Here is a 23,952-nt window from a genome sequence, read left to right as displayed (position 1 = left end):
CGCTGAAAGCCACCTCAGAAGATGACAACCCCAGGCTCCTCCCTTGGAACACCCACAGTTCTTACTGCTTACACAGACAACACATGCCCTGTAATCTCTTCTGTTGACTGTGTACAGTGGTTATCCATTTATTAAGCACTTGCTGTATGCACCGGTTGCTAGCCATCCCTGCCATTGAGCAATGAGAATGCCAGCCTGTTTTAGTGATTTCATTTCCATGATCTCTTCCAGAACTTTCAGTTCTGCTGTATTGCTTTCAAACCCTCCCAGGTCCTTCTCATCTCACTCCTGGACAGTCCAACTCCAGATAGACACTGAGAGACTAAGTAAATGAAAAGAGAGAGAGAGACCAAACATGGGCTATGGGTCTCCTTTCTAGCGCACCAGCAAGATCCATTATTGACAATATCTGCAGGTTAATTAAGCAGTCTGTTAGTGATAATGATAAGAAAGCTGGCACATTTTCAACTCAGATTGAGTTCAAGACTCAAGCATAACTGATGTTGGAGCAGTGATGCTAGGAGATGTCAGTGGATGAGAGAGAGAGAGAGAGGGAGAGAAAGAGAGAGAGACAGAGATTGCTTCATGCTGATGGCAAACTCAGTGTCAAGGCCTGAGGAAAATATGCTCTTGCCTGCTGCAGATGTTTTCACATCAGACACATCATGATGCAAAATCATGCAGATTGTGAAGAGCTAATGAAGCACCTGTGTGAAAAGTACAGTGTGGGGGGAAGAAAGAGCAGTAGATAGAAAGACAAGTGTGCAAGTAAGTTCTCAAAAATATGACTACAGAGGAGCTTACCCCTTGAACTAGCACCAGAACAGAGGCATAGATCAATGGAGTTAATAGTCCAGAAACACCCCCAGCTGTAGCGGAAATGAATTTGTGTTAATGCAGTTGTATCGACTTGCAGGGAAAGGGCCATTTAAGTACGGGGTGGAGCAATGGGCTATTCATCTGGGAAAACCAAATACCATAACTCATCTGCTCTAAGAGGCATTTACGCATATTTTAACATTATAAAAATCACCATGTGCCTTACAATGCATGTTGCAGGGGGACCTTACCTGCTCTTCATCACAACTCTCTGTGCATGGGTGAACTTAGCCACGTGTAGAGGTATCTGTTCATGCAACTGTCACCTCAGCTGCCCACAGCTATCCACACAGAATTTGAACTTAAACTTAGATTCCTAATTGTTGCCTAAAACATCTTTTTAAAACTTACACTATAATGGAGCATGGACACGAAAAGTTATTGTACATGCAGAAGATCGTCTGCCAGATACCAGGCAATGCAATTAAAGGCAGCAGAAATTGCCAAACCATAGATAGCTACCCTAAAGAAATGCTTGCCCATATGCACAAAGAGACATTTACAAGGATGTTAATTATAGCACTGTTTGTAACAGCAAATAATTAGAAACAACCTAAATGTCCACCATTAGGGAACTCACGTGGGAAGATCGCCAAAACAAACTTATGTGAACAAAGTTATTGAGTATGTACAGGATGATTTACTGAACGTAAAACCCCACAACCGGTGCACACACGTGTGTGCATAAATCCTTGGGTAATGTTCTAGAAGGGTCACACCTCACCGAGTAATCTTCTTGGGGAAGAGAACCAAATTTGGGAATTAGGGGTTATTGAAGAACTTCCACTTTTTTACCCTAAATTTTTCTATACTGTTTGCATTTTTACAATGAGAATGTAACCATGCTTTACTTGTCTAAAAGTTGAAAAGAAAATGCCAATCTTCTTGAAGTAGATCATAAAAATTTTAAAGCCAGGAGGGGTTGGTGTGACCTATTCATGGGTCCTACACTTAGGCATCTGTTTCAGAAACTTCCTGAAGAAGCTGATTAACTTCAAGAATATTTTTTTCCTTCAAGTAAAGAATAAAATGAAACCACAAGTATAACGAAGTAGGAAATGAAAATAATACCAATAATCTTTCATATGTTTTGAAATTATACTGTCAATTTAAAAGGGGCTAAAACAGTCAAGATTACAGGCAGAGATTACGAAAAGCAGTGATGGCCATGATGCTGTGTTTAACGATCAAGTCCGAAAGAGAATTGTAAAATGTGAAAAAGGCTGAGATTCAGAATCTGTGGTATTGAAAAAAGTGACTTGGAGTGAATGTGTAGTGAACATTTGTTTATTCCTTCAAATGAATGTGAAATATAGTCCTCTCCTCTTCTGAAAGGTTATTACATTAATGCCTCATAACTGAGGTATCTTAGAATTGAGAGACATGGCATTTGATACCTATTTATGAACAATATTATAAGAAATGGGAAGCTTTAAAAATATATTTATTATATATGACAAAGGGCTACAAATATTAATCTATGGAGGGTCATGGAGACTGACTCCCAATAGCTATTCTACCCCCAAAAGATTAGTCTAAACTAATTATAATAACCCCTCCCTTGCCAGTGATTGATTTAGGAAGGGACATGTAACTGATCCTAGCCAGTGAGGGATGTCTGCAGGACTTCTGGGAAAAGTCTCCTCCCACTTAAGCAGAGGTGGCAGGCAGAGCCTCCTCTCCTCTGGGCAGTGGGGGGTTTTGATCTGATGTTTGGAATTGAGGCTGCCATCTTACAACCATGAAGGGAGCAAGCCTGAAGATGAAACCCCTAGCAGAGCATAGAGATGGAAGGAATGGCCCTGGATGCCTCACTGGAGGCTTGACCTCTGTAAAGTAATAAGAGAGGCTTTATTATTTAAGCCAGTTTGAGTTGAGGGTTTCTGTTACTTTCAGCCAAAAACAATCATAAAATGCATAAAGAGTTTTAACAATTATTCAGAAAAAGATATAGTGATCAATAGACTTAGAGAACGAACTTATGGTTACCGGGGGGAAGGATGGGGGAAGGGATAGATTGGGAGTTTGGAGTTGACATGTATACACTGCTATATTTAAAAGAGATAACCAACACCATTGTAAAGCAATTATACTCCAATAAAGATGTTAAAAAATAAAATAGATAACCAACAAGGACCTACTGTATAACACAGGGAACTCTGTTCAATATTCTGTAATAACCTAAATGGGAAAAGAACTTGAAATAGAATAGATATATGTATATGTATAACTGAATCACTATGCTGTACATCTGAAACTAACACAACATTGTCAATCAACTATACTCCAAAATAGAACAAAAATTAAAGAAAAAGATACAGTGATCAAAATCACCAAAAAATATTCAAGTAAAAATTCATAAAAGAAATATTTTAAAATATTCTAAAAATCAATGAACATGAACTTATTAATAGTCAAAGACTGATATTTGAATCTAAGAAAAAAAATCAATCTGCAGGAGTTCTTTATATGTTTTGGAGACTAATCCTTATTGGTTTAATGGTTTACAAATAGCGTGTGGCTTGTTTTCTCACGGTTGGTGGTGTCTTCTGTCATACAGTTTAATATACATATATTATCAAATAAGCAATCCTTTCCTCTCTGGTATATACTTTTTTTGTCATCTATCCCGGGACTTCCCTGGTGGTCCAGTGGGTAAGACTCTGTACTGCCAGTGCAGGAGGCCTGGATTCGATCCCTGGTTGGGGAACTAGATCCCGAATGCATGCCACAAGTAAGAGTCCACCTGCCGCACTAAGAAGTCCACATGCTGCAACTAAAGATCCTGCCTCCCTCAATGAAGATTCCACATGCCACAGTTAAGACTCGGCGCAGCCAAAATAAATAAATAATTAATTAAAAAAAAGAAACTCTATATTTCTACTCCAGTGCTCATCTATATTTCCTTCTAGAAGCTTTAACATTTTACTTTACACATTTACGTCTTCAATCTATCTGGAATTTGTTTTTGTGGACGGTATGAAAAGGAATCTATTCTCTCTCTGTCTCTTCTATTTGGAAACCCAAATGCCCAATAAAGTTAAGAAAAGATTCTCAACCATACTGGGAATTGGAAAATGCCAATTAAAAGGAGAAAAGAACCATTTCAGATAGACAAACATTTTTTAAAGATTGATAGTACCAAATGTTGAAGAGGATGTAGGGAAACAAAAATCCAAACCTTGCAAGCAGAGTAAAAGCCAGTATCCTCATTTGGTAAAGGTAGAGATGGGCATTCCAACTGACATGGTCATTCCACTTCTAGGTACAGACCCTAGACTGTCGATTCTCAACACTGGCTGCACAACTGGAACCAAATCTGAGGTAGGACCCAGATGTCTGCATTTCTTTTTAAAGCTCCCCAGGTGGTTGTTTGAAAACCTCTGGCCTGGAGAAGCTCCTACTCATGTGCAGATGGACATGTGTATAAGGCTGTCTGGTGCAGTACTACGTATAATAGTGAGAAACTGGAAACAACCTAGATGTCCCCAGTTAGTCTGTGGAAGACTCACGCAGTCTACAGCAGCTGAGATGAATGCATATGTATTAACACACATAAATCTCAAAACTACAATGACGAACAAGTTTTAAAAGGATATGTACAACACAACACAGTTAATGTAAACTTAACACACAAACAATACAACTTCTGGTTTATGGTATATACACATAATATACAATATAAAAACACAAATGGGGAAGATGCAAGTCAACAGCCTTCCTCAAGAGAGAAGGAGGAAACCAGAATCAAAAAGGCAGAGGGCAAAGAAGGCTTTGGGTACATCTAATAATGTATTCTCTATTTTCTATAATATTCCATGTGTTTGAAATAATATTTCATAATCTTTAGAAAACAGCCACAGAATGAGTTACTGTGGCTGTCAAAAGGATAAGTTGGGATTTTATGACTGTCATGGAAAGACATCCAAAATTTACTGTGAGCTTAAAAAGTGATTTACAAACAGTATACACAGTATGATCTCATTTGTATTAGATATATATTTATAGAGGCATATTTATATTATAGATAGATACAATAACTAGGCAGAGATTTCTACACTTTTAGATGTTTATTTGAATTTGGAGGGTTACATGCCAAACTAATCTCTGGGGAGAGGAGGGCAATTGTTTAACTTATATCACAATCATGTATTATCAGAAAAAAAAATAGAATGATTTTTATTAAAACAAAAACAAAAACACTCTAGTGGACCCCAGGAGACCTGAGCTCCCACCTTGCCTCCAGGTTGACATTGAACAAAGTTCTCCAGACTCCACTTCCTCCCTCTCTTTTATTCTGTAGGTAACAAGTACATCGATAAACAATCCAAATCACATAAAAGGGTAAATAATAAAAAGTAAGGTTAGGATTGGGCTTCCCTGGTGGCGCAGGGGTTAAGAATCCGCCTGCCAATGCAGGGGAAACTGGTTCGAGCCCTGGTCCAGGAAGATCCCACATGCCGCAGAGCAACTAAGCCCATGCACCACAACTACTGAGCCTGCGCTCTAGAGCCCACAAGCCACAACTACCGAAGCCTACGCGCCTGGAGCCCGTGCTTTGCAACAAAAGAAGCCACAGCAATGAGAAGTCCACGCACTGCAACAAAGAGTAGCCCCGCTCACTGCAACTAGAGAAAGCCCATGCGCAGCAACGAAGACCCAATGCAGCCAAAAATAAATAAATTAAATAAATAAATTTATTTTAAAAAAAAGTCTCCTTCCAATTTAGTTTCACTCCCCTTCCCTGAGGCAACCACTCTAGCCAGATTCTCATGTCCCTGCCAGACACGGTCTATGTATTTACAAGCTGACATGTATGTACATCATCACCTTACAGACACACACACACACACAAACACACACACACTCGAATCGCACCAGACTATATAGCCCCTCTGCCTTTAGGGACGTGATGGTTATCAGATGGGGATGTACACCTTAATATTTCCGTGATTTCATGATGTTCTCCACCATTCTGCCTGAGAGGCAGTGCTATAGGGCACAGACTTTCTTTCAAATAGCTTGAGAATTTGGGGGGAGTTTCACAACCTATACTGAAGTGTCACAAACTCAGGACTGGGAATTTCTGGATTGAAAAAAATCAGCCTGTAGATGTAGGTATAGGCTGACTCTGAAGTGAGGGATCTCCGAATAAAAGATTCCTGCTAACACATTCATCTTCTGCAAAGCACCCTTTTATCACAGCTACTCCCTAGCTGGAGATTCTTCAATGGTCCCCCATTAATCATAAGCTGAAGCTCCAACTCTCAGTGGGTATTCAAGGCCCCAACATGCCCTTTCCCCTCCTCCTTCCCCAGCAGGCCTGGCCCACCCCAACCAGGCCTGCTCCTTCCACATTTATCAGCCCTCCTCCCCTGCCTCGTGCTTCTCCACCTCCTCCGACTCTGGACTTCTCTGCCTTCTGTATTTCAGGAAGTATAAGATATCTGAATTGGAAGGCCATTCATTCAGTAAGCATTCTCTGAGGACCTACTACGTGTATGCCAGGTCCTGGGCAAGCTGCCCAGAACAGGTGAGTTGCTCGCACGTAAGTGCCCCTCTCAGACTTTTGGACCAGGCTACTACTCAGAAACTTCCCTAACCCAGGGGTCAGGCAGCTCATTCCATTCACAGACGGTCAGTCTTTCAGAAGATCCTGCTACTCTTGTTTGGCTCCACGTATCAGTGCTAGTCTGGATGTGTGGGATCCAGAACTAAACAGACTCCTTTGTTCTGGCCACTCTATCTCTAATAATGCAGCTGAGGTCAGAGGGCGCCTCAGAGCCACACACCACACGGCAGACCTATTCCGAGCATACAGCCCACACAATCTCTGGATCGTTATCCTAAGTACTCTGGTCAAATCAGGTCTCAGCACCTCTATGCTTTTGCAGCCGCGTTTTTTGAACAGCAAGCCTTACATCAAACCTTGTGAGATCTTTTTGGATCCTGGTACACTTGCCTGTGAATTCATAATCACTGCCAGGTTGCTACCCCTGTTCCTTGAGTCTGACCCATAGGCCTCCTCTGACCAAGGCAGCTGTAAAATAACTGAAGGGGACGAGACTGAAGGCAGAGCCCTAGGACACACCCCTGGAGACTTCCCTCTGGTTGACTTGGTCCCACTGGCCCTGTCCACCTGGAGCCTGACACACACCGGGGCCCCAGGCCAGTTCTCGGGCTGCCCCTGATTCTGGCACCCAGTCCAGCCTACCCTTCCAGATCCAACCCAGAAAGGCCGAAGAATGTGCCCAGGATGACCTGGTCATCCACCCTAGGCCTGCTGACTGAGTGAATGACAGTGATAGTGAAAATTTGTATAAGAAAACAGAACATTCAAAGAACAATTTAAAAAAAATACCAGAATAAATGTCCAAGCAGTCACAGAATGTGGTCACCAGTGCCATCAGGGTAGGGTTTTACTACGGGACGCCCAATTTCAAACCATTTCTACTAAAGCATTCATTTGTTCACTGAACAAACCCACACTGAACATTGGGTGGCAAGCACAGAGGGGGGTTGGGGGTTGGTGATGAATGAGGTCTAGTCCCTGTCTTGGGGAGTTCAGAATCTGATGAGGGAGGGAGACTTGGAGACAAAATGGGTAGTTCCAGGATAGACATAGGCACACAGGGTGCTGTGGTCTAACCCTGGTTGGGGCTACCAGGGAGGGCTTCCTGGAGGAGGTGATGTCTGAAGTGAGAAACGAAGGCCTGGCAGCCAAGAGAAGGCAGAGTGTGGAACTGAGGTAGTGGGGAAGAGCGGGCACTCCAGTCAAGCGGGGCCTTGTGCAAAGGTCTGGGGCCCAGCGAGAGGGCAGGAGGGAGGTCACAACGTTGACCCTACGACCATAGTGTGATGGGCTATGAGCAAGAGCCAGGCCAGGTCCAGGAAGCGGCTTGAGGGCCTCCAGGATGGCCTAAGCGCTGTGGACGCCACATTAAGTACCACTGACCTGGACAGAAGGAGCATAAATCACGAGGCCCAGGACACAGCGGACACAGGTGCACTCTGCTGTCTTCCAACCACAGGGATGAAGGGTGGAGGAGGTGAGGCCTGGGGACTGACCCTTGAGGCTCAGGCACACTGCCGGGGCCACCTCCCAGGTGAAGAAAGCAGGGTGGATTGAGCACCAGGGGCAGAGTGGTGAAGTGAAGGGGGAATCAATGCCAGGAAGACCCATGGCCTGGGCATGAAGGAAAGCGTGGAGATGGGGCACACTGGTGTGAACGAGCAGAAGACCTCTCCCAAAGACTGCCCAGACACCCCAAGGAGCAGACTCACTTCTGGACACAGAGACTCCTTCATGGCGATGAAGTGAGTTGTGACATTTAATGTAAGGGACTGCTGCCAACAGCGCAGGGTGAAGTCACTTCCCACAAAGGGATGATGAGGCTGCCATTTCCGGTCCATGAAGGAAGGTTATTCCCTGTGCAAGGAGTTGGCCAGCGGTGCTGAAGCTCAGGCCTCCCCCGCCGGGAGCTCAGGCCCAGATGGGGCTCTTTATTAGCACACACATGGCTCGCCCTCTGCTGCCCGTGGATCCAGCCAGGCAGCCTGGGGGCAACCTTCAGAGCTTCCTGTCCGGCCCTCACCGCCACATGCACAGACAGGCCTGGGTACCCAGCCGTGCCCTCAGCTCCAGCTCATAGCCCCCGCCCTGCCCATGCCTCACAAGATAAGTCTGTGCCTCTCCCTGGTGCCCCATCATGGCACCTGGGACCTGCCGCTCCATCCTGCCTGCCACTCCTCCAGCTCCCACCTCAAGGCCTCCCGAGAAGGCTGTTTGTGGAGCTTGCCTCCCCTGGAATGGACTCCGCTCATGGAGACTGGTGGCTGGACCTGGGGGCAGGGGTATTTTTCCAATGCCTCCTCGATTGACCTTTAATTACACTGTTTGCCCAGCTCCCCAAACCATTAACTTCCACCTCACAGCAACCACACATCAATTAATGGAGGGCCTGCTCGGAGCTCGAACTCCTGAACACAATTAAGCGTGACAGTCCACAAATAAGAAAGAACTGAAGAATTAATTAAGGTCTAAACAGATTAATTACCAGTCCCCAATCAATTCCAATGCCAGCACACATGCTCCTGGGCTCACCGTCTTTCCTAACATCTCCACGTATAAATAGAAACTGAGATTTCCCACATGATTGCTGTTCTAGACCAGGGCACAGCAAGGCTCTGAAACCACCTTGAGGGAGAGAATTGGCTGCAGTGAGCATCCTCGGGGCTTCCCAGGTACTCAGCACACACGCATGCACACACATCAGTCGCACACACGTGCACACAGCCCCAGCTGAAAAGCCAGGGGCCGACTGGTGGAGTGCTCCTGGTGGGTGCCGAGCCCCAGCTGCCCCTGGGCCACATCCCTCAGCTAGTTTCTCCCTGCAGGGGTGAAGGAGGTATCCAGGTGAACTTGAAGCAGCCCTGGCCTGAGCCTGGGAGGCCTGGGCTTTGGCCAGCTAAGGGTAACTTTCAGCAAGCCTGAATTTGTCTGTTCTTCTGTAAAACGGGGATGGCTCACTCTGCCAGAGGGTCCTCCCAGAGAGAGAATGAGGAGAACTGAGGGGGAAGAGAGGCCTGCCGGAGGAGACACGGAGAGCCGTGGGCTGCTGACGCACCGGGCTCTGCAAACCCGCGGGAGGCCCGCAGCCACTCTCACAGAGGCCCCCGTTGGAAAGGGCTGAAACAGGGTCTGGTCTGAGGCCAGAGAGCGGGCGGAGTGGCCGAATCAGGTGCAGGAATCAGGCATCCTGTGCCCAGAAGTCTCGAGCCTCTCTCTTGGGCAGCAGCGGGGCACCTCCCGGACTTCAAGCTAGAGCAGGACAGGACAGAGCAGCGGGAAGAAGTAGCTGACCCCAGAAGCCTCCTTGTTCCCCAGATCCTGAGCGCCAGCCCGCCCAGGGGAGAGGGCGGAGGGGTGTGGCCGCTGAGCACAGGGCACACGGGCCCTTCCAGGACCTGCTCTCCCCTGAACTGAAGACCCCCTTCTGCTCCACCCCCCCCACCCCCACCCCCAACTACCAGGGCTTCATCTGATCACTTGCACTTGCATCAACCTGCTCCCCGTGTGCACTCAGGGCTCCGTGAGTCCTGTCTCTCCATCAGGCCAGGGGGCCAGAGGGCCAAAGGACCCTCTACAAGGTAAGGCAAGTCCTGAGCAGGCTTCTCAGTGGCCTTAATGGTGGCCTGGTGCAGTCTGGTCTCGCCTGCCATGGGAAGCAGAGGTGGACACCTGGAGGGACCTAGGCCCTGCCAGTGTGCTGTTGGGCCAACAGATGCTCTGTCGGCTGGAGGCCCTGGGGGATAAGGTGCAGAGAGGCCAAGTGCAGGGACTAGTCAGTGGCCTGAGAGGACCAGGGGGCTTTTAAGCCCCTGGGGGGTGAGGTGCATGCCTGTTCCCCCTGTACACCACTGTGTTGGTGTCCAGCCAGGGGGTTGGCAAGTGCCCATTTGCAGGTGCGCCTGGGATGGACACTGGGGGCCAGAGAGATGGAAGCCCGCATGTGGAGGAGGAGAGACAGGGGCAGTGGGTGGAAGGCAGGCAGGCACACAGCCAGGACTTGGGCAGTGGGCCTGAGGAAGCAGCCAGAAAGGGCCTACTGCTCTCAGGATCCTGGCGAGCAAGGACAGTCAGGGCTGCAAACCACACCATGTATACCCTGAGCAACTGTCTAGGGATATGCAGGATTGCAAGACCCTCCATAATGGCTGGACCAGCGTGAGGGGCTGCAGCTCCTCCCTGACAAGAAAACAGGAGAGGAATCGACTGGAGCCCAAAGAGGGACAGGTCAGAAAGTCTCAGGTGGCGGGGGCGGGGGGGGGGCAGAATGGGTCAAACCTGAAAGCAGGGGCCCTCCTCCTGAGAGAGCCCCCAGAGAGGTTAAGACCACTTTCAAGGTCACACAGCAAGACGTCTGGCCAAGCAAGGCTGGAATGGTACCCTGGTGGAGTCCTTATCTGAATTTGGTTCAAGGACAGATTACATCTCAGCTGAGACCAAAATCCAGTCCAGTGCAGCTGAGAGCTGCCCCCTCCTCAGGCTGCATCTGACCCTCCAGCTCAGGATGGCTAGGAACGCAAGATCGGCAGCTGTGTTCACTCAATTAGGCCCCTTAACAAAGTCAGATCTAAAGAGTTATTCCATTAATGGCCCACACCAGAAATAGCTGAGTTCATTAGAAGTGTGGAGTTGCTATAGCAATTATCTGGGTTGACTGAGGATCAGCCAGGTGGTTGGTCCTGGGAGTTCATTAGCCTCTGGGCCCACGAGGAGGTGGGGCTGCTCAATAATGATCTCCCACCTACTCACAGGGGCTTTTCAGGTGCTTCAAAGCACTTTCCTAGGAATGGAACTGGTCTGTGGTCTCATTTGATCCTCAGCTCAAGGCTGTAGGAAGGTAGGTACTGGTGCCCCCATTTTATAGATGGGGAAGCTGAGCCCTGGAGATGAAGAACAGGGTTGGGACCATGAGCTTGGGTCTCATGCCTGGCTCTTCAGGCTGAGCCTTGGTACCAGGGAGGTAATGGGACCTCATGCCCCTCCTGGGCCTGCTCCAGCTTTGTCTTCTGGCATGAGATGGGGAACTCAGTGTCATGGTTCAAGCACTTGCTTCTCCTTCTCTTTTGATGACTAATGGTGGTCAGCCTTGTGTTTCTTTCAGTGTCAGTGTTGTGTATTTCTTTTTAGTTTTTAAAAAAATTTTCACTTCCCTGGTGGCGCAGTGGTTGAGAGTCCGCCTGCCGATGCAGGGGACATGGGTTCATGCCCCAGCCTGGGAAGATCCCACATGCCGCTGAGCGGCTGGGCCCGTGAGCCGTGGCCGCTGAGCCTGCGTGTCCAGAGCCTGTGCTCCGCAACAGGAGAGGCCACAGCAGTGAAAGGCCCGCGTACCACCAAAAAAAAAAAAAAAATTATTTTCATTGTTGTGCCCTTTCTCCAAATAAGGTGTAGGCTTCTTAAGAGCCAGGCTGGGCTTTGTAGGATCTCAGGGCCCAGGCCTGGGACACTTATTGTAAGCTCAGGGCTCCAAGACCAGCAAAGACTCTGCTGAAAGCAGGCGAAAGCCCCTACAAACACACACACACACACACACACACGTGCACGCACAGTTACCTGAATATGATTGGAGACCCCTGAAATGTAAAGGGCCCACCACACAAGGGCTTGGAGCACCAGACTAGCGGGAGGCTTAAACCTTCCTGTGTGTCAGGAACCCCTGTGGCAGGCTGGTGAGGCCTTATGCGACCCTCCCCAAATAATGTCTCTAAGTGCATAAAACAAAATATGTAGGATTACAAAGGGATTATATTGAAATAAGTTATCAAAATATTTTTTCAATTGTGATACAGTAATAGATGTGATTTTAAACTAATTAAAAGACAAGATCTACTGGTGGATCTATTAAATATAATTTTGAATTAGTGTTGAGCATAAATGATATTTTAAGATCTTTGTAACAACTGTAATGTGACATGAAAATATCTGTGATTTCTACTGGTGACAGACACAAGTCCTGCTTATTATTGTGATTTGCTGCCTACATTCATAATGGAAGGAAATGTTAAATTTCAGTTAGAGGTTAGTATAAATATTTTCCCCAACCAAGTCCACGAGATCTACTACATTCCATCTACTGACCCCTTGGGGGTCTAGGGATCCCCGGTTAAGAATCTCTGTGCTAAAAACAGAATCTCAGGCACAGAGTTGGTCAGTGGCACCCCAGTCACCCTTTATTCTACCTACACACATTTTGTTCCAGTCGCCCCAGCCAGGAGACACCCCCCACCCAGTGTCAGGAGAGGTGTGGAGGGGCCGTCCAGCTCCCCCAGAGCCCGGCCGCCCCACACGCCCACAGGTGGTACATGCATGCCTGTGCACACACGCACAGACACTCCTCACTGTGCAAGGCTTACCTACGGCGGGGAACGGCACAAATCTCTGGACGAGAAGGCGGGTGGCCGGGGTGAACTTGTTGGCTTTCTGAACCAGGACATTAAGGCCCACCTTAGAAAGAGAAAACAGAAAGAGTGTGTGGTGCTGCAGCGGCCCATGGGAGGAAGGGGCAGGCTGGGGGAAGAGCAGAGAGCGAGGGGCACCATCTTGCCTTGGAACTGCACTCCAGACCCTACATCCTCAGCATGACCTCATGCTGCCGAGCCCCAGTGTGGCTCCTTAAAGCATCACTGCCCAGTCGTCCCACTTAACCGGCCCATGAGAAAGAGGGAGAGGAAAAGCATCAGCTACACACACACATACACGTGCACACGCACACACGTGCACACCTATAGCCTCTCTGGGGAGAGGAAAAGGGATGGTGGGGAGGTTGCTGTTAGAAGAATCTATAATCTGCAAATAAGTGAAGTGTAGAATGCCCCTCATTCCCACCCAGCTTCTTAACTACCACATTCCTGGTGTCCCAGGCATGGGCCTGGCCAGACAGGGAGGACTCAGCACAGGGGGACTCACAGGTGACTGGAGAGGTAAGCAGAGCCACCCAGAGCAGGATGGGAGTGCATCAGACATCCTGGGCTCTCTGTCCGTCTTCACTCAGACTGCAGCTCCCCTCACCCAGCGCAGGACACCTGGGCCCCCCTCGCCTTTGCCTTGGGCACTCCCACTCCAGTCCATCCCCCATGCCAACCCTCGTCTTCCTAGAACACAGGTCCAATCCTGTCCGCCATGACAGCTCCTCCCCACGGCCTGTGCAAGTAGGTGAGTCTCCTCCCTGCAGCAGTTGTGGCCTCCGTAACCTCCCTTCCCCGCTCCCCCAGCACCCACATTCCCTCTCCATGAGTCCAGTCAGCTGAAACGTTATGTGCATTTCCCACCTCAGGGTCTTTGCCCTTGCTGGTCTCTATGCCCCGAACCCCTTCCTTCCCCTGCTCAGTCTATGCCTGTTCTTTAAGGCCCAGCTCCGAGCGCCACCTCCCAGTGCCTTTAACACTGGGAGTCACTTAACCGTTCTCTGCCTCAGTTTCCTTATCTGTAAAAGGGACAGTAACATCTACAGCACCCCAGGGCTGTTATAAGAATTACGTACAGTGCTTAGCACGAGCTTGGCATGTAAGAGGTCTCAATTAATGAATCTATGTAAGAATGACGTCACCTCTCCCAGGCAGAAAGTCCCTCCCTTGCACATCACCAGCCCCTCCTTTCCAGCACTCAGTACCCTGTTTGTGCGTCTAATGCCCCCGCTGGACTGAGAGGGAGGGACCGGGCCTTCTTCATCTTTGTATGCCTGGCCGTTAGGGCAGGGGACGGCACAGAGTCCATGCTCAGTAAAGCAGTGGCTGAGGAATAAATGCAACAAACAACAAAGAAGTGAATGGATGGAGAGATCAGCAAAGTCCGGAAGAGGGGCTTCTTGGAGGAGAGGAAGGTGGAGTTCGGCTGGGGTGAAGGACGTTTCGGTGGGGAAACCGCATGCGCACAGGCACGGGGAGACAGAAGAGGGTGTCTGTGGCCAGACCAGAAGATGGGTGTATAGAGGCCTCTGCTCCCCCAAACTGAGGCCAGGGCCAGCCCTCCCCTGTGGGACTGTGGGCCTGATGGGGCTGGGGACAGCCTGCTCGCGGCCTGGCACACCTGGTGGTTCAGCAGGCCACCCTGGCTCTGGCCTCAACCTTCTGGGTTGTTGGGGAAGATGAAGAACCTTGGGAAAGCCTCCAGGACGGCAGGGTGCCCGCAGCAGTCAAATCAGGGCAGGCATGGCACGAATGGCCCAGCCCAGGCCGTAACTGTGAGGCCTGGGAAGATAAGAAGTGCCAACCCGCCATTCCCCGGGCAGTCCAGGACCCCGCAGAGCCAGAGTGCTGCCAGGCAAAGCCGGCCTGGGCCCTCAGGTGCCTGGCCTCCATTTGAAGCCTCAAGCTGGTGGTCAGAGTCAAATTCGTATCCTCTCTGCCTGCTCAAGTGGAGGCAGGGAGGCACAGAGACGTGCGGCAGCTTGGACACACTTCAGTGGAGGGGGTGGGGGCAGGCTGGGGGGTGCTGCCCGCCCACCCTGGGCCCTGTGGCCCTGCTTCCAGGCTGCCCCTGCTGCTCAGATGGAACTCACCAAGGCCAGGTCTCCCCACTCTCAGCAGTAAGTGACTACCTCTGTGACTCAGAAATGGTTCCCCCAACCCCCCAAAATACCAGGGAATATGTTCCTACAAGGTGCCATTGTGGAGCGAGGCCAGAGGACACACAGGCGGGCGTTAGCCGTGAGGAAAAGGAAAGGGGCATGTGGAGATACCAGGCCAAGTGCGGGGCACACCGTGTGAAACATCTTAATGAAATCCCCACTAGCAGGCTTCTAGATAGGGCGTGTTGCCCCTTTTAACAGATTCAGAGAAGTTCAGACAGGTTCAGATAGGTTAAGTAATTTGCCCAAGGACAGACACTATTACAAGGCAGGTGAAACTAGGATTCAAACCCAGGGTCTGCTAATTCCAAAGCCTTGCTCTTAGCCACTGTGCTATTTACTTTCCAACTGTCTTCCATCTCAATGAGGAATGTCTGACAGGCCATTTTTTAAAATTACTACAAGCCGTTTAAAACTGGCTGTTTGCAAAGCAAAAGCCTCCCTGAAAAGACCAGCCTGGGGCTGGGGCCCAGAGGCCTGGAAGGCAGCTCCAGGCAGAGAAGATAGGGGTCTTGAGCCACCTCTGCCCTCGGCAGCTAGAATATAGAAGGTCTGGGTTCAAAACCCTCCACATTTGTTTGGAAGGATGCAGGAAGTGCTGGAGGAATGGGAAGCAGGAGTCCTCTGAGAAGCCAGCAGGGAGCTGGAACCCTTCCCTGGCAGCCTCTTGAGGGCAGGCCAGGCTGGAGGGTGGTGGGAGGGCAGGAAGGAATAGTGATCATTGGTTGTAGCAAACACTCAGACATGCCCACTGCCCTCAAGCCTTCCCCTCCTTGGCTGGCTGTTCTTCCCACCGGCTAGGATTGGCACAGCCCAGAGTGATGACCCAGCCTGTCTCCCCCACTCTAGGTGGGAGCCCAGGCTAGGGAGGAGGAAAGAAGAGAAAAACAATTCTTGGGTCCCAGGTCTCTTCTGGCCTCCCCTTCCCTGAAGCCACCAGGGTCTTCCCAACATGGACAGGTGAGATTTAGTGAGGCACACACACTTTTCTTAGTGCACAGCCCACATGCCTGAGCATGTGGGAAGGGGCTGGGACCAGCAAAGTAGGGAGAAGGCCCAGGCACATGTGTGGCTGCAAGCTCGCTAGGAGCCATTGAGGTTACGCCGTCCACTCATCAAGGATGCGCCTCGTGGCAAGAAGGCATGAATACAGGGGAGGCCCCCAATCCAGACCTTAGTGTCCCAACAGCTGGGATGGCCACAGCCTGGGAAGGAACCAGGGTGGGCTGCTGACTGGGTTGGGAGCCTGTCTGTTCTGGTTCCTTGGGGACCCTTTGGCCTGGAACATTTGGTGGAGCCCATTAAAATTAAAAAGCCAAGTGGCTGGTGGCTCTGAATGCCAGCTCACTTTCCCTGGCATGGTGGGTCCTGTTTAAGGGAACCAGCTGGCATTAATGGCACACAACTCATCACGAACAGCAGCTAGCGATCAGAAAAATCTGAGCTAACAATCGGGTTCAGGAAAGATAATGAGATATGGAACAATCACTGCAGAGGGTCCCCCGGGGTCTGTTTTAACAGCTTCCAGATAAGCCACAAAATAGAAATTAACCAAACAGGGGCTGTATTTTGGTGGAGAGGAACTCAAACGGGGTGCAGATTTTTCATAAGAATTCCCCATGTGGCCAGCAGACGGGGGTCCTGGGAGAAGCCAGAGCCCAGGATCCATGGGACATCAGATTTGGCCGGAGGAAGCAGTGGACTTTCTCTGGCTACCTCTTTCCAAGCTCTGGCTCCCAGGCGGGTAAATTTGCCATGGGCAGCTGAGAAGGTCAGAGGAAGAGGAGGGAGGACTGGCTCCCTGGCCATCCGCTTTGGTGGAGATAAGTGCTGACCAGTACCAAGAACTGGGGTGGGGTGGGAGCTCCATGTCACAAGACCTTCAGTGTCATGTGCTACATGGCTGATAACTGTCTCCTTGAGTATGAAGGTCCTTCCAGGCCGACACCAGCCTAGCTTCTGCAAGGCCTGAGAGGAGACCTCAGATGGGATTGGGGCAATGCCTGCATCACGCAGGCTGTGTCCTCCACTCCAGCCCACATATCTGGTCCCCTGCGGGATGCCTCTGTCTCGATGGACTTCAGGCACTCCACCTGCACACACCACAAATGAAGGTTATCTTTCTCCTCCTCAGCCACACCCGGTCTGCCTCTCCCACTCCCAGCTCAGCTCCTCAAGCCAGAAACCTAGAAGTCTACCTGGACAGGAGTCTCTGCCACCCCACATCCAGTCCACAGGGCAGAGCTCCCTGTTCGAGCTACTCAGTGTCTTCTCTCTCTCTCTCTGCTCCTGCCACTTGGCTTAAGCACCCATCGCTTCTCCCTGGACAGCTACCCACCTCCTAACTGGGACCCCTACTCGCACCCCTGACCCCTCTAATCCCCTGTATAATCTATAGCAGCCAGAGTGGACTTCCAAAACTGGACACCAACGTGCATTCGTCTTTCAGTGGCTTCACTGCACTTAAGACCCGCAGGGCCCTGCATGACCTCCAGGCCGTGCTTGCGAGGCTCCAGCCACCTTGCCGCCGCCCTGCCTCTCCAACAAGCCAGTTCCCTCTCTCCTTCCCTCCCTCCCTCTCTCTCAAGCCCTGCTGTCCCTTGGCTTCCTCACTTTTCAGCTTGAACACCAAGCCCTCAAAGAGGCCTCCTCTTCACTCGGGGCTCTCCTTTTGCAACCTCTCACAGAACCTGGATCTCTTCTTTCCATGTACCCATTACAGTCCCTAAGTATATTCATTTACTTCTTAAAATGTTGGGAATCAAAGTAACACATGTATATTATGAGAAACAGAATTGCACAGAAGTATTTTTGCCTGTGGACTCTTTACTAAATATCCATCTCTCCCAATAGGCTCTAAGGGCTGGGCCCAAGGACCGTGTACACTCTCTTATTCCTCACGGAATTTCTGGTGCCTGGTGAAATGAGTAGGTGCCTAATAAATGTTTCTAGATAAATCAAGTGATTGATGGATTTCTGAGGCAGAAAAAGAAGAGCCATGCAGGAGATGCCTTATGCAGCCGCTGCCGTCCACCTCAGCAGGCACAGCTCTCTGGGGCTAGATGCTGCGTGCACAGGTCTAAGGTCACCTGAGCGTACGGCTCACCCACTCTGCCAGGAGGAGGGGCCTTGAGGGGGCAGCCCCCAGGGCTGTGAAGGCTTCTGAGAAAGGGGATGCCCAGCTGAGTCCTAAGGGAGAGTAGGACGCAGCCAGGTAAGAAGGGAGGGGGACTCAGCAGGCTTCAGAAGCATGAAATACCAGGCTGTCTGCAGCTGGCTTTGCAGACTCTACTGGCACCTGCCATAAGGGGGTCCAAGGGGCCCTGGAGAGCAATGGAATGGGCATGTCTGAAAGGAGGGATGGCATGAGGTCAGAATTTAGGATCTACTCTTGGGTGGTGGATAATATAACTATGTGGTCAGGGATTTTTGTGGGCCCTGGTGGAGCAAGGGCTGGGGCAGGTCAAGGAATCTGGGAGGTACCAAAAATGCCCACCAGAGGGCGTGTGTTGTAGAATAAACTCTTGGTAACAACCAGTGGACCCTGACCCTCTAGGGAGGTCAACCGTCCTGAAACCCCAACCAGACTCACTTGGCAACTGGTTCAAGAGCAAAGGCCCAAGGTAGCCAGGACAGAGTTATGCACAGGTTCACACACCACTCAGCTCCAGCTGCAGCTGTGTGGCTTCTCTGCTAGCAATAGTGACCAACACTGACCCCTGAACCATTCCCCATAGGAACCTGCTGGCTACCTGCTAGAAAGCCAATTACATCAGACCCCTTCCATCTAGGAAGGACAACAACTTGTCCTCCCCATTATAGATGTGAAGCCGATATTTGCATCAGACTTGCCACTGCCAGCATCACCATCTGCAGGCTTTTGGAACAGTTCAGATTCTGTTACAGGGTCCATACCATGGGCCCTCCAACCTGGAAGCCCCACAGAGTGAAAGTAGTGAGACTACAGTCTGGTCTGGATTCTCAGGCTGTTGACCTCCTACCTCCATCAGGCTCAGAGAAGAATAGCTGGGCCTGAGCTACACCCTGGATCAGGGAGGACACCCTGAGCTACACCCTGGACCACGGAGGCACCATGAGCTACACCATGGACCACAGAAGACACCAGGTGAGGACACCAATGAGGACGCTGAGGCACAGAGGTGAAGTCAGTGACAAAGCTGGCTTAATCAGACACTATTCTGCTGACAAAGGACACATTTTTCTTCCTGCTCCCCTGTGGCGTGAGAAGGTGGGAAAAGCCAAGCAGTGTTCTTGGCTTCCAGCTGGAGGAACTGTTACCATGCACTCCGGTAAACAAGTCCCTCCCAGGTACCCTGAGAACAGTGGGGACTGGGAGAACATTTTTGAGGGGCCCTTTAAGAGTAACGAGGGGTTGCACTTCCACCCACCTTCGTACTTGGTTCCTGGGCTTTCTGCAAGACTGCACCTGGCTCACTCTGTGCTTGAGGGTGTAGCTCAGGGTATGCCTTAGGAGATGGACATCTAAACGGTGCCTGGCACATTGTAGGCATTCCACAAGTGTTAGCCAATCTGATTACTTGCCAGCCTGACTATCACAGGGACATGGAGCTCCAGTAGGCAATGGGAGCTGGGAGGGGGAGGGTTTCAGCCCAGGGATCCCCTGGGATACCTCCTTGTGCCCTGATGTCTAGGGTAACACACAGTCACTGCATCCTATACAGAAAGGACCCTCCAGGGTGCAAGCCCTTTAGGAATAGAGGTCAGCATTTCTCCAACAGGGCAAGTCTTCGGCCAGCGTGGACCTGGCTGAAGGTGAAGCACCTGAGGAGGCGACTCTCATACTCTGGCTCCACCATCCAGCTCCTGACGGTTCATGTGGGACTTTAGCCCTGAGCCTTCCTCTCCAGCCCCAAGTCCACTCTCATCCAGGACCCCGTGTCCACAAGGGTGGTCCATCTGCTGGGCCAGCCACCCCCCCACGACTTTCCCCCCAGCCCTCTTTGCCTGTACCCCCTGCAACACCCCAGGGTCCCTGAGCCCAGGCAGGGGTTCCTGGCATGACTCTCCTAACACCTGACAAGGCACCCGTGATGACTTATGACCAGCCCCCACTACCCCGCCCCCTCCCGATTCCGCATCACCCGGTCGCCATCACTCCTGGTGTGGCAGCCACACTCACTTTCTGACAGCTTCCGGAACCTGTCATGCTCTCCTTCTCCTGCATGCCTCTTTGTGTGCTGTGCCCTCTTTCTGGAGCACCGGACCCTGCCTTCACTTCTCCCCAGTCTGTCCTCTAAGAGTCAGCCCTGTGTGAATTAGGGGGCGCTCCCCTGAGTCCCCCCTCACCCAAGTCACCGCATCATAATTCTGGTGACACCACAGAGTTTCCTCAGCTTCCCCTCTCGGCATCTTGAAGGACACACCAGTCTGTGCGACCCCCCCCCCCAGCACCTGCAAAGGGCCCGGCACAGGTGCACCCCTGAAGGGAGAGAATGGGTCTCCCTCTGGTAGTCAGGGCTCAGCGGGGTTGACCACAGAAGTGCTCAACACAAAAGCCCGAACTAAAGCACAGCAAGCGCTGACAGAACTTCCTTTGTTAAAAGACAGCAAACTGCTAGATTTCAAAAATAACTTAAGACGAAATTTCTTTTTTATTCCCGAGCAAGAAACCAGACATTGCCAGATCTATTTAGAGGGTTCACCAAAAGGCTGCTAACCCCCTGCCGGTGGTCCTGCCACCAGCATGAGCCTGCACTTAGGGATGCACACTGGGGACCCCTGACTCTTGGGGCTGCTGCCCAAGGTCAGGGGCTCTTCTGAGAGGGGAAAGGGCTCTCCTGGGTCCGGAGAGGAGGCTGGACTCCCAGGGCCTGGCCTCTACTCCAGCGGGTCCTCAATCCCTGGGATCTGCCCTTGGCCTGTCAGCCCCCATCCACGCCACCTGCTTGTAGGGACTCATTTTAATTAATACCAGAACTGGGCCAACCACTGGGGCCGTGACACTTGTTTGCAGGTCATCTCCTCCTAACAGGCTCACCCTGGGGGGAGGATTTGTCACTAACTGAAGCAGAGATCAGTTAATGAGGCCGCAGGGCCTGGGCTTCCAGAGAACAAGGGAAAGGAAAATAAAATAAAGCCTCTTTCTTTGGAGGTTTTGTGATTTACCCACACAAAAGAAAAGCAAGCAAGCTGCAAATTTTCCAAGTCAGAAACTCCACTCCATCTGCCGGAGTTAGACCCTTACTGTGCGCAGACGTCAGGCAGAGGGACGCAGCCCCTGGCGGATGGAGCACAGAGGGGCCTCCTGAGGCCAGCAATCGATCAGCAACCTAATTAACAAGTATTTATGGAGCAATGCTCCCCACCCTCCTCCGTGGGGGAGAAGACACAGGGCCTGTCCCTGGTTAACTTGAAATCCAGTAGAACAATGAGTGGACAGGACATGGGGCGTAACTGAGCGAGTGCATGAGAAGGACAGAAGCTTCTACGACTTGGGGCTGGCATGGTTGGGGAAACACCTCCTGGAAGGGCTCCGCAGCTAGGTGGGGAAGGGGAAGGAGGGTGTCCCCAGCAAGGCACACCCTCTGGGGGCCATGACAGCCCAGCATGAGTCCCTGTCCCTGCGGGTAAGACCGTGGCTCTGAGAGCCCTGGAGGGCCCCCAGCCCCCAGTAACTCTGCAGCTTGGGCATCAGAACCCCCAACCCACAATCTGGGCTGGTTCTGGCCTTATGAAGCAGTTGGGATGGAATGACTCAGGACCGCGGAAGCGGAGAGCCCGGAGCCCTGGGAGGAAGCCGTGTCCCCGCAGCCCCAGGCCTGCAGGAGGAGGATGTCCCAGCAGGACGGTCATCCCCTCCACTCAAGCTCGTCGGAGCCAAGGCCACTCGGGATTCTCCCCGTGGGCCTTCCCCCTCCCAGCTCCTCTACACGGTCCCTTAAATCTCAAAGAAGGAACATGGGATTTTCAAGCTGCTAAACTAGGCAAAGTGATGGGCTCCTCTTGCCATAAGGAGCAGGAAGGAGGCGACAGAGCCTTTCTCCTCTCTCACAAGAGCCCCTGACGCTGGCCAGCAACCCCCCAGAATCAGAGATCCCCAGTTTGTATGACCCTCAAATGAAGTCTCATGCTGGGTTGCAGGACCACCAGGGTGGGGTTAGCAGTCTCTCTCTTTTTTTTTTTTTTGCGGTACACGGGCCTCTCACTGTTGTGGCCTCTCCCGTTGCGGAGCACAGGCTCCGGACGCGCAGGCTCAGCGACTATGGCTCACGGGCCCAGCCGCTCCGCAGCATGTGGGATCTTCCCGGACCGGGGCACGAACCCGTGTCCCCTGCATCGGCAGGCGGACTCCCAACCACTGCGCCACCAGGGAAGCCCAGCAGTCTCTTGATGAACGACCTAAATAGACTTGGTAATTCTGACTTCATGCTTGGGGTAAGACATAAGGATTCAGGGAAGGAGAGTGATCTTGGGCATGAAGTGGGGACCCCCCCCCACCTAACAGCTGTTTGGAGGTGAACCTGGTCCACATGGGAGCAGAGTAAACGAGGCCATCTCAGAACAGCCCCAAATCCCTGTCTTAGGAGAGCAGTGAAATAAATGATGGTACACAGTAGGTACAATGGGTTAGTACACAGGCGTGAACAACTACAACATTTATTTGATGACATGGGAAAGATGAGAAAGTGGGTTTTAAAAAAAGATTATTAGATGTGAATTTTTTATTATATGTGAATGTTTTTTTAATTTGTATTTCCTAATTACTTTTCTTACCAATTACATGTATTTATCGTGTAATGAAGTTGTGAGGCGACTTTTGACCTCTGGAGTGGGCTATAGGAGACCACCCAGCCAGGATGGAGAGAGGACCAGATGGAGGTACAGGGTGGGATGAACATGCCAAGGTCTCGGGAGCTTGGGCTTCTCTTCTGGCTCTGGCCCAGGCCCCTTGCTGTGTCACCTGGGATACATCCTTACACCCTCACACAGTCTATAAACCTCCCCTACTTAGTAGCTGCTATATTCTCAAAACCCTGTGGGATTCAAAATGAGCCTACTGCCCCTGTCTTGAGGAATTCACAGGACTCCAGGAAGGCTTAGACCTGTGACCACATGACTGAGGCCACCAAGAGGGGACCCAGGGAACTCAGGCAAAGGGCAAAGGGGAGCTGACATTTGAGCCAACTTTGGGGATGGATCAAAAGACCCTCCACTCCTGCATCGGCTTCATGAAGACCAGCTCCTCTGAGGAGGGTGTCGGGTAAACACGGGCCCCTCTAGGGCAGACATCCTGCCCCCGGCTGGAGTGTGCAGCCCTTCGTGTGGCCCACAGGCACTGCCTCACCTCCCCGCCTGCTCTCCCAAACCTGGAGCACTGCCCTGTGCTCCCCCTCTATGAAAGCGTCACCAGGGTCTACTCTTCTCCGCCTAGGAAGACGGCCCTGATGGCCCCCACCCAGAAACCCTGTCTCCCATGCCCCTTGCCCAGCCCTGACCCTCAGATAAGGTCTGGCCTGGATGCTGGGTGGGGCAGTCACAGAGCAGCAAGATGGAGAGGACGCCCAGGGGGCGAGGAGTGTGGGGTTACTCACAGCGATGGAGACGGCACTGATGACAGCTCCCAGGTAGCCCTGGATGAACTTGGATGCAGGTGAAGGCTGGAAGACAGAGACAGAATTTCAGGTCCCCTGGGTGTCCCAAGCTCCCACCCTCCACCCTTGCAAATGGCCCCAACCGGCAAGAGGCAATCCTGCCCCCGAGCCTGGAGGGGCAGGCAAGGAGGAAGGCCTCTGGAAGCCAAAGGGATCCAGGCCTCCCTCAGCGCAGCTCCGCACATGGAAACACAGGGCAGCTATGTCTGGGGAGACGCCAAAGGGCCTTCTGCCCTGCTCTAGGAAGGCCCTTGGCAGACACTGCTGGCTGCGGGTAAAATATAGCAAGGGCCAAAGTGGGCCGT

At 51.2% G+C, this 23,952-nt stretch overlaps 1 protein-coding gene across 7 annotated transcripts in view; it reads right to left on the bottom strand.

The window, feature by feature from the left end:
- Positions 1 to 23,952, bottom strand: part of SFXN5 (sideroflexin 5) — a 116,860-nt gene that overhangs the window by 30,127 nt on the left and 62,781 nt on the right. For all 7 annotated transcript variants that reach the window (XR_013831163.1, XM_079941511.1, XM_079941516.1 and 4 more), the window contains 2 exons: positions 23,588 to 23,653; positions 12,802 to 12,892 (listed from right to left, as the gene is read on the bottom strand). Coding sequence is in view for 6 of the 7 variants with exons in the window: in XM_079941511.1 (XP_079797637.1) it covers positions 12,802 to 12,892; positions 23,588 to 23,653 (157 nt within the window). In the remaining variant the exon portion in view is untranslated. The remainder of the gene's footprint in view (positions 1 to 12,801; positions 12,893 to 23,587; positions 23,654 to 23,952) is intronic.

The sequence above is a fragment of the Stenella coeruleoalba genome (genome assembly GCF_951394435.1).
Source record: "Stenella coeruleoalba genome assembly, chromosome: 13".
Taxonomy (NCBI): Eukaryota; Metazoa; Chordata; class Mammalia; order Artiodactyla; family Delphinidae; genus Stenella; species Stenella coeruleoalba.
The sequence above is the reverse complement of the archived record's forward strand: the minus strand, read 5'-3'. Positions and strand labels throughout refer to the sequence as shown.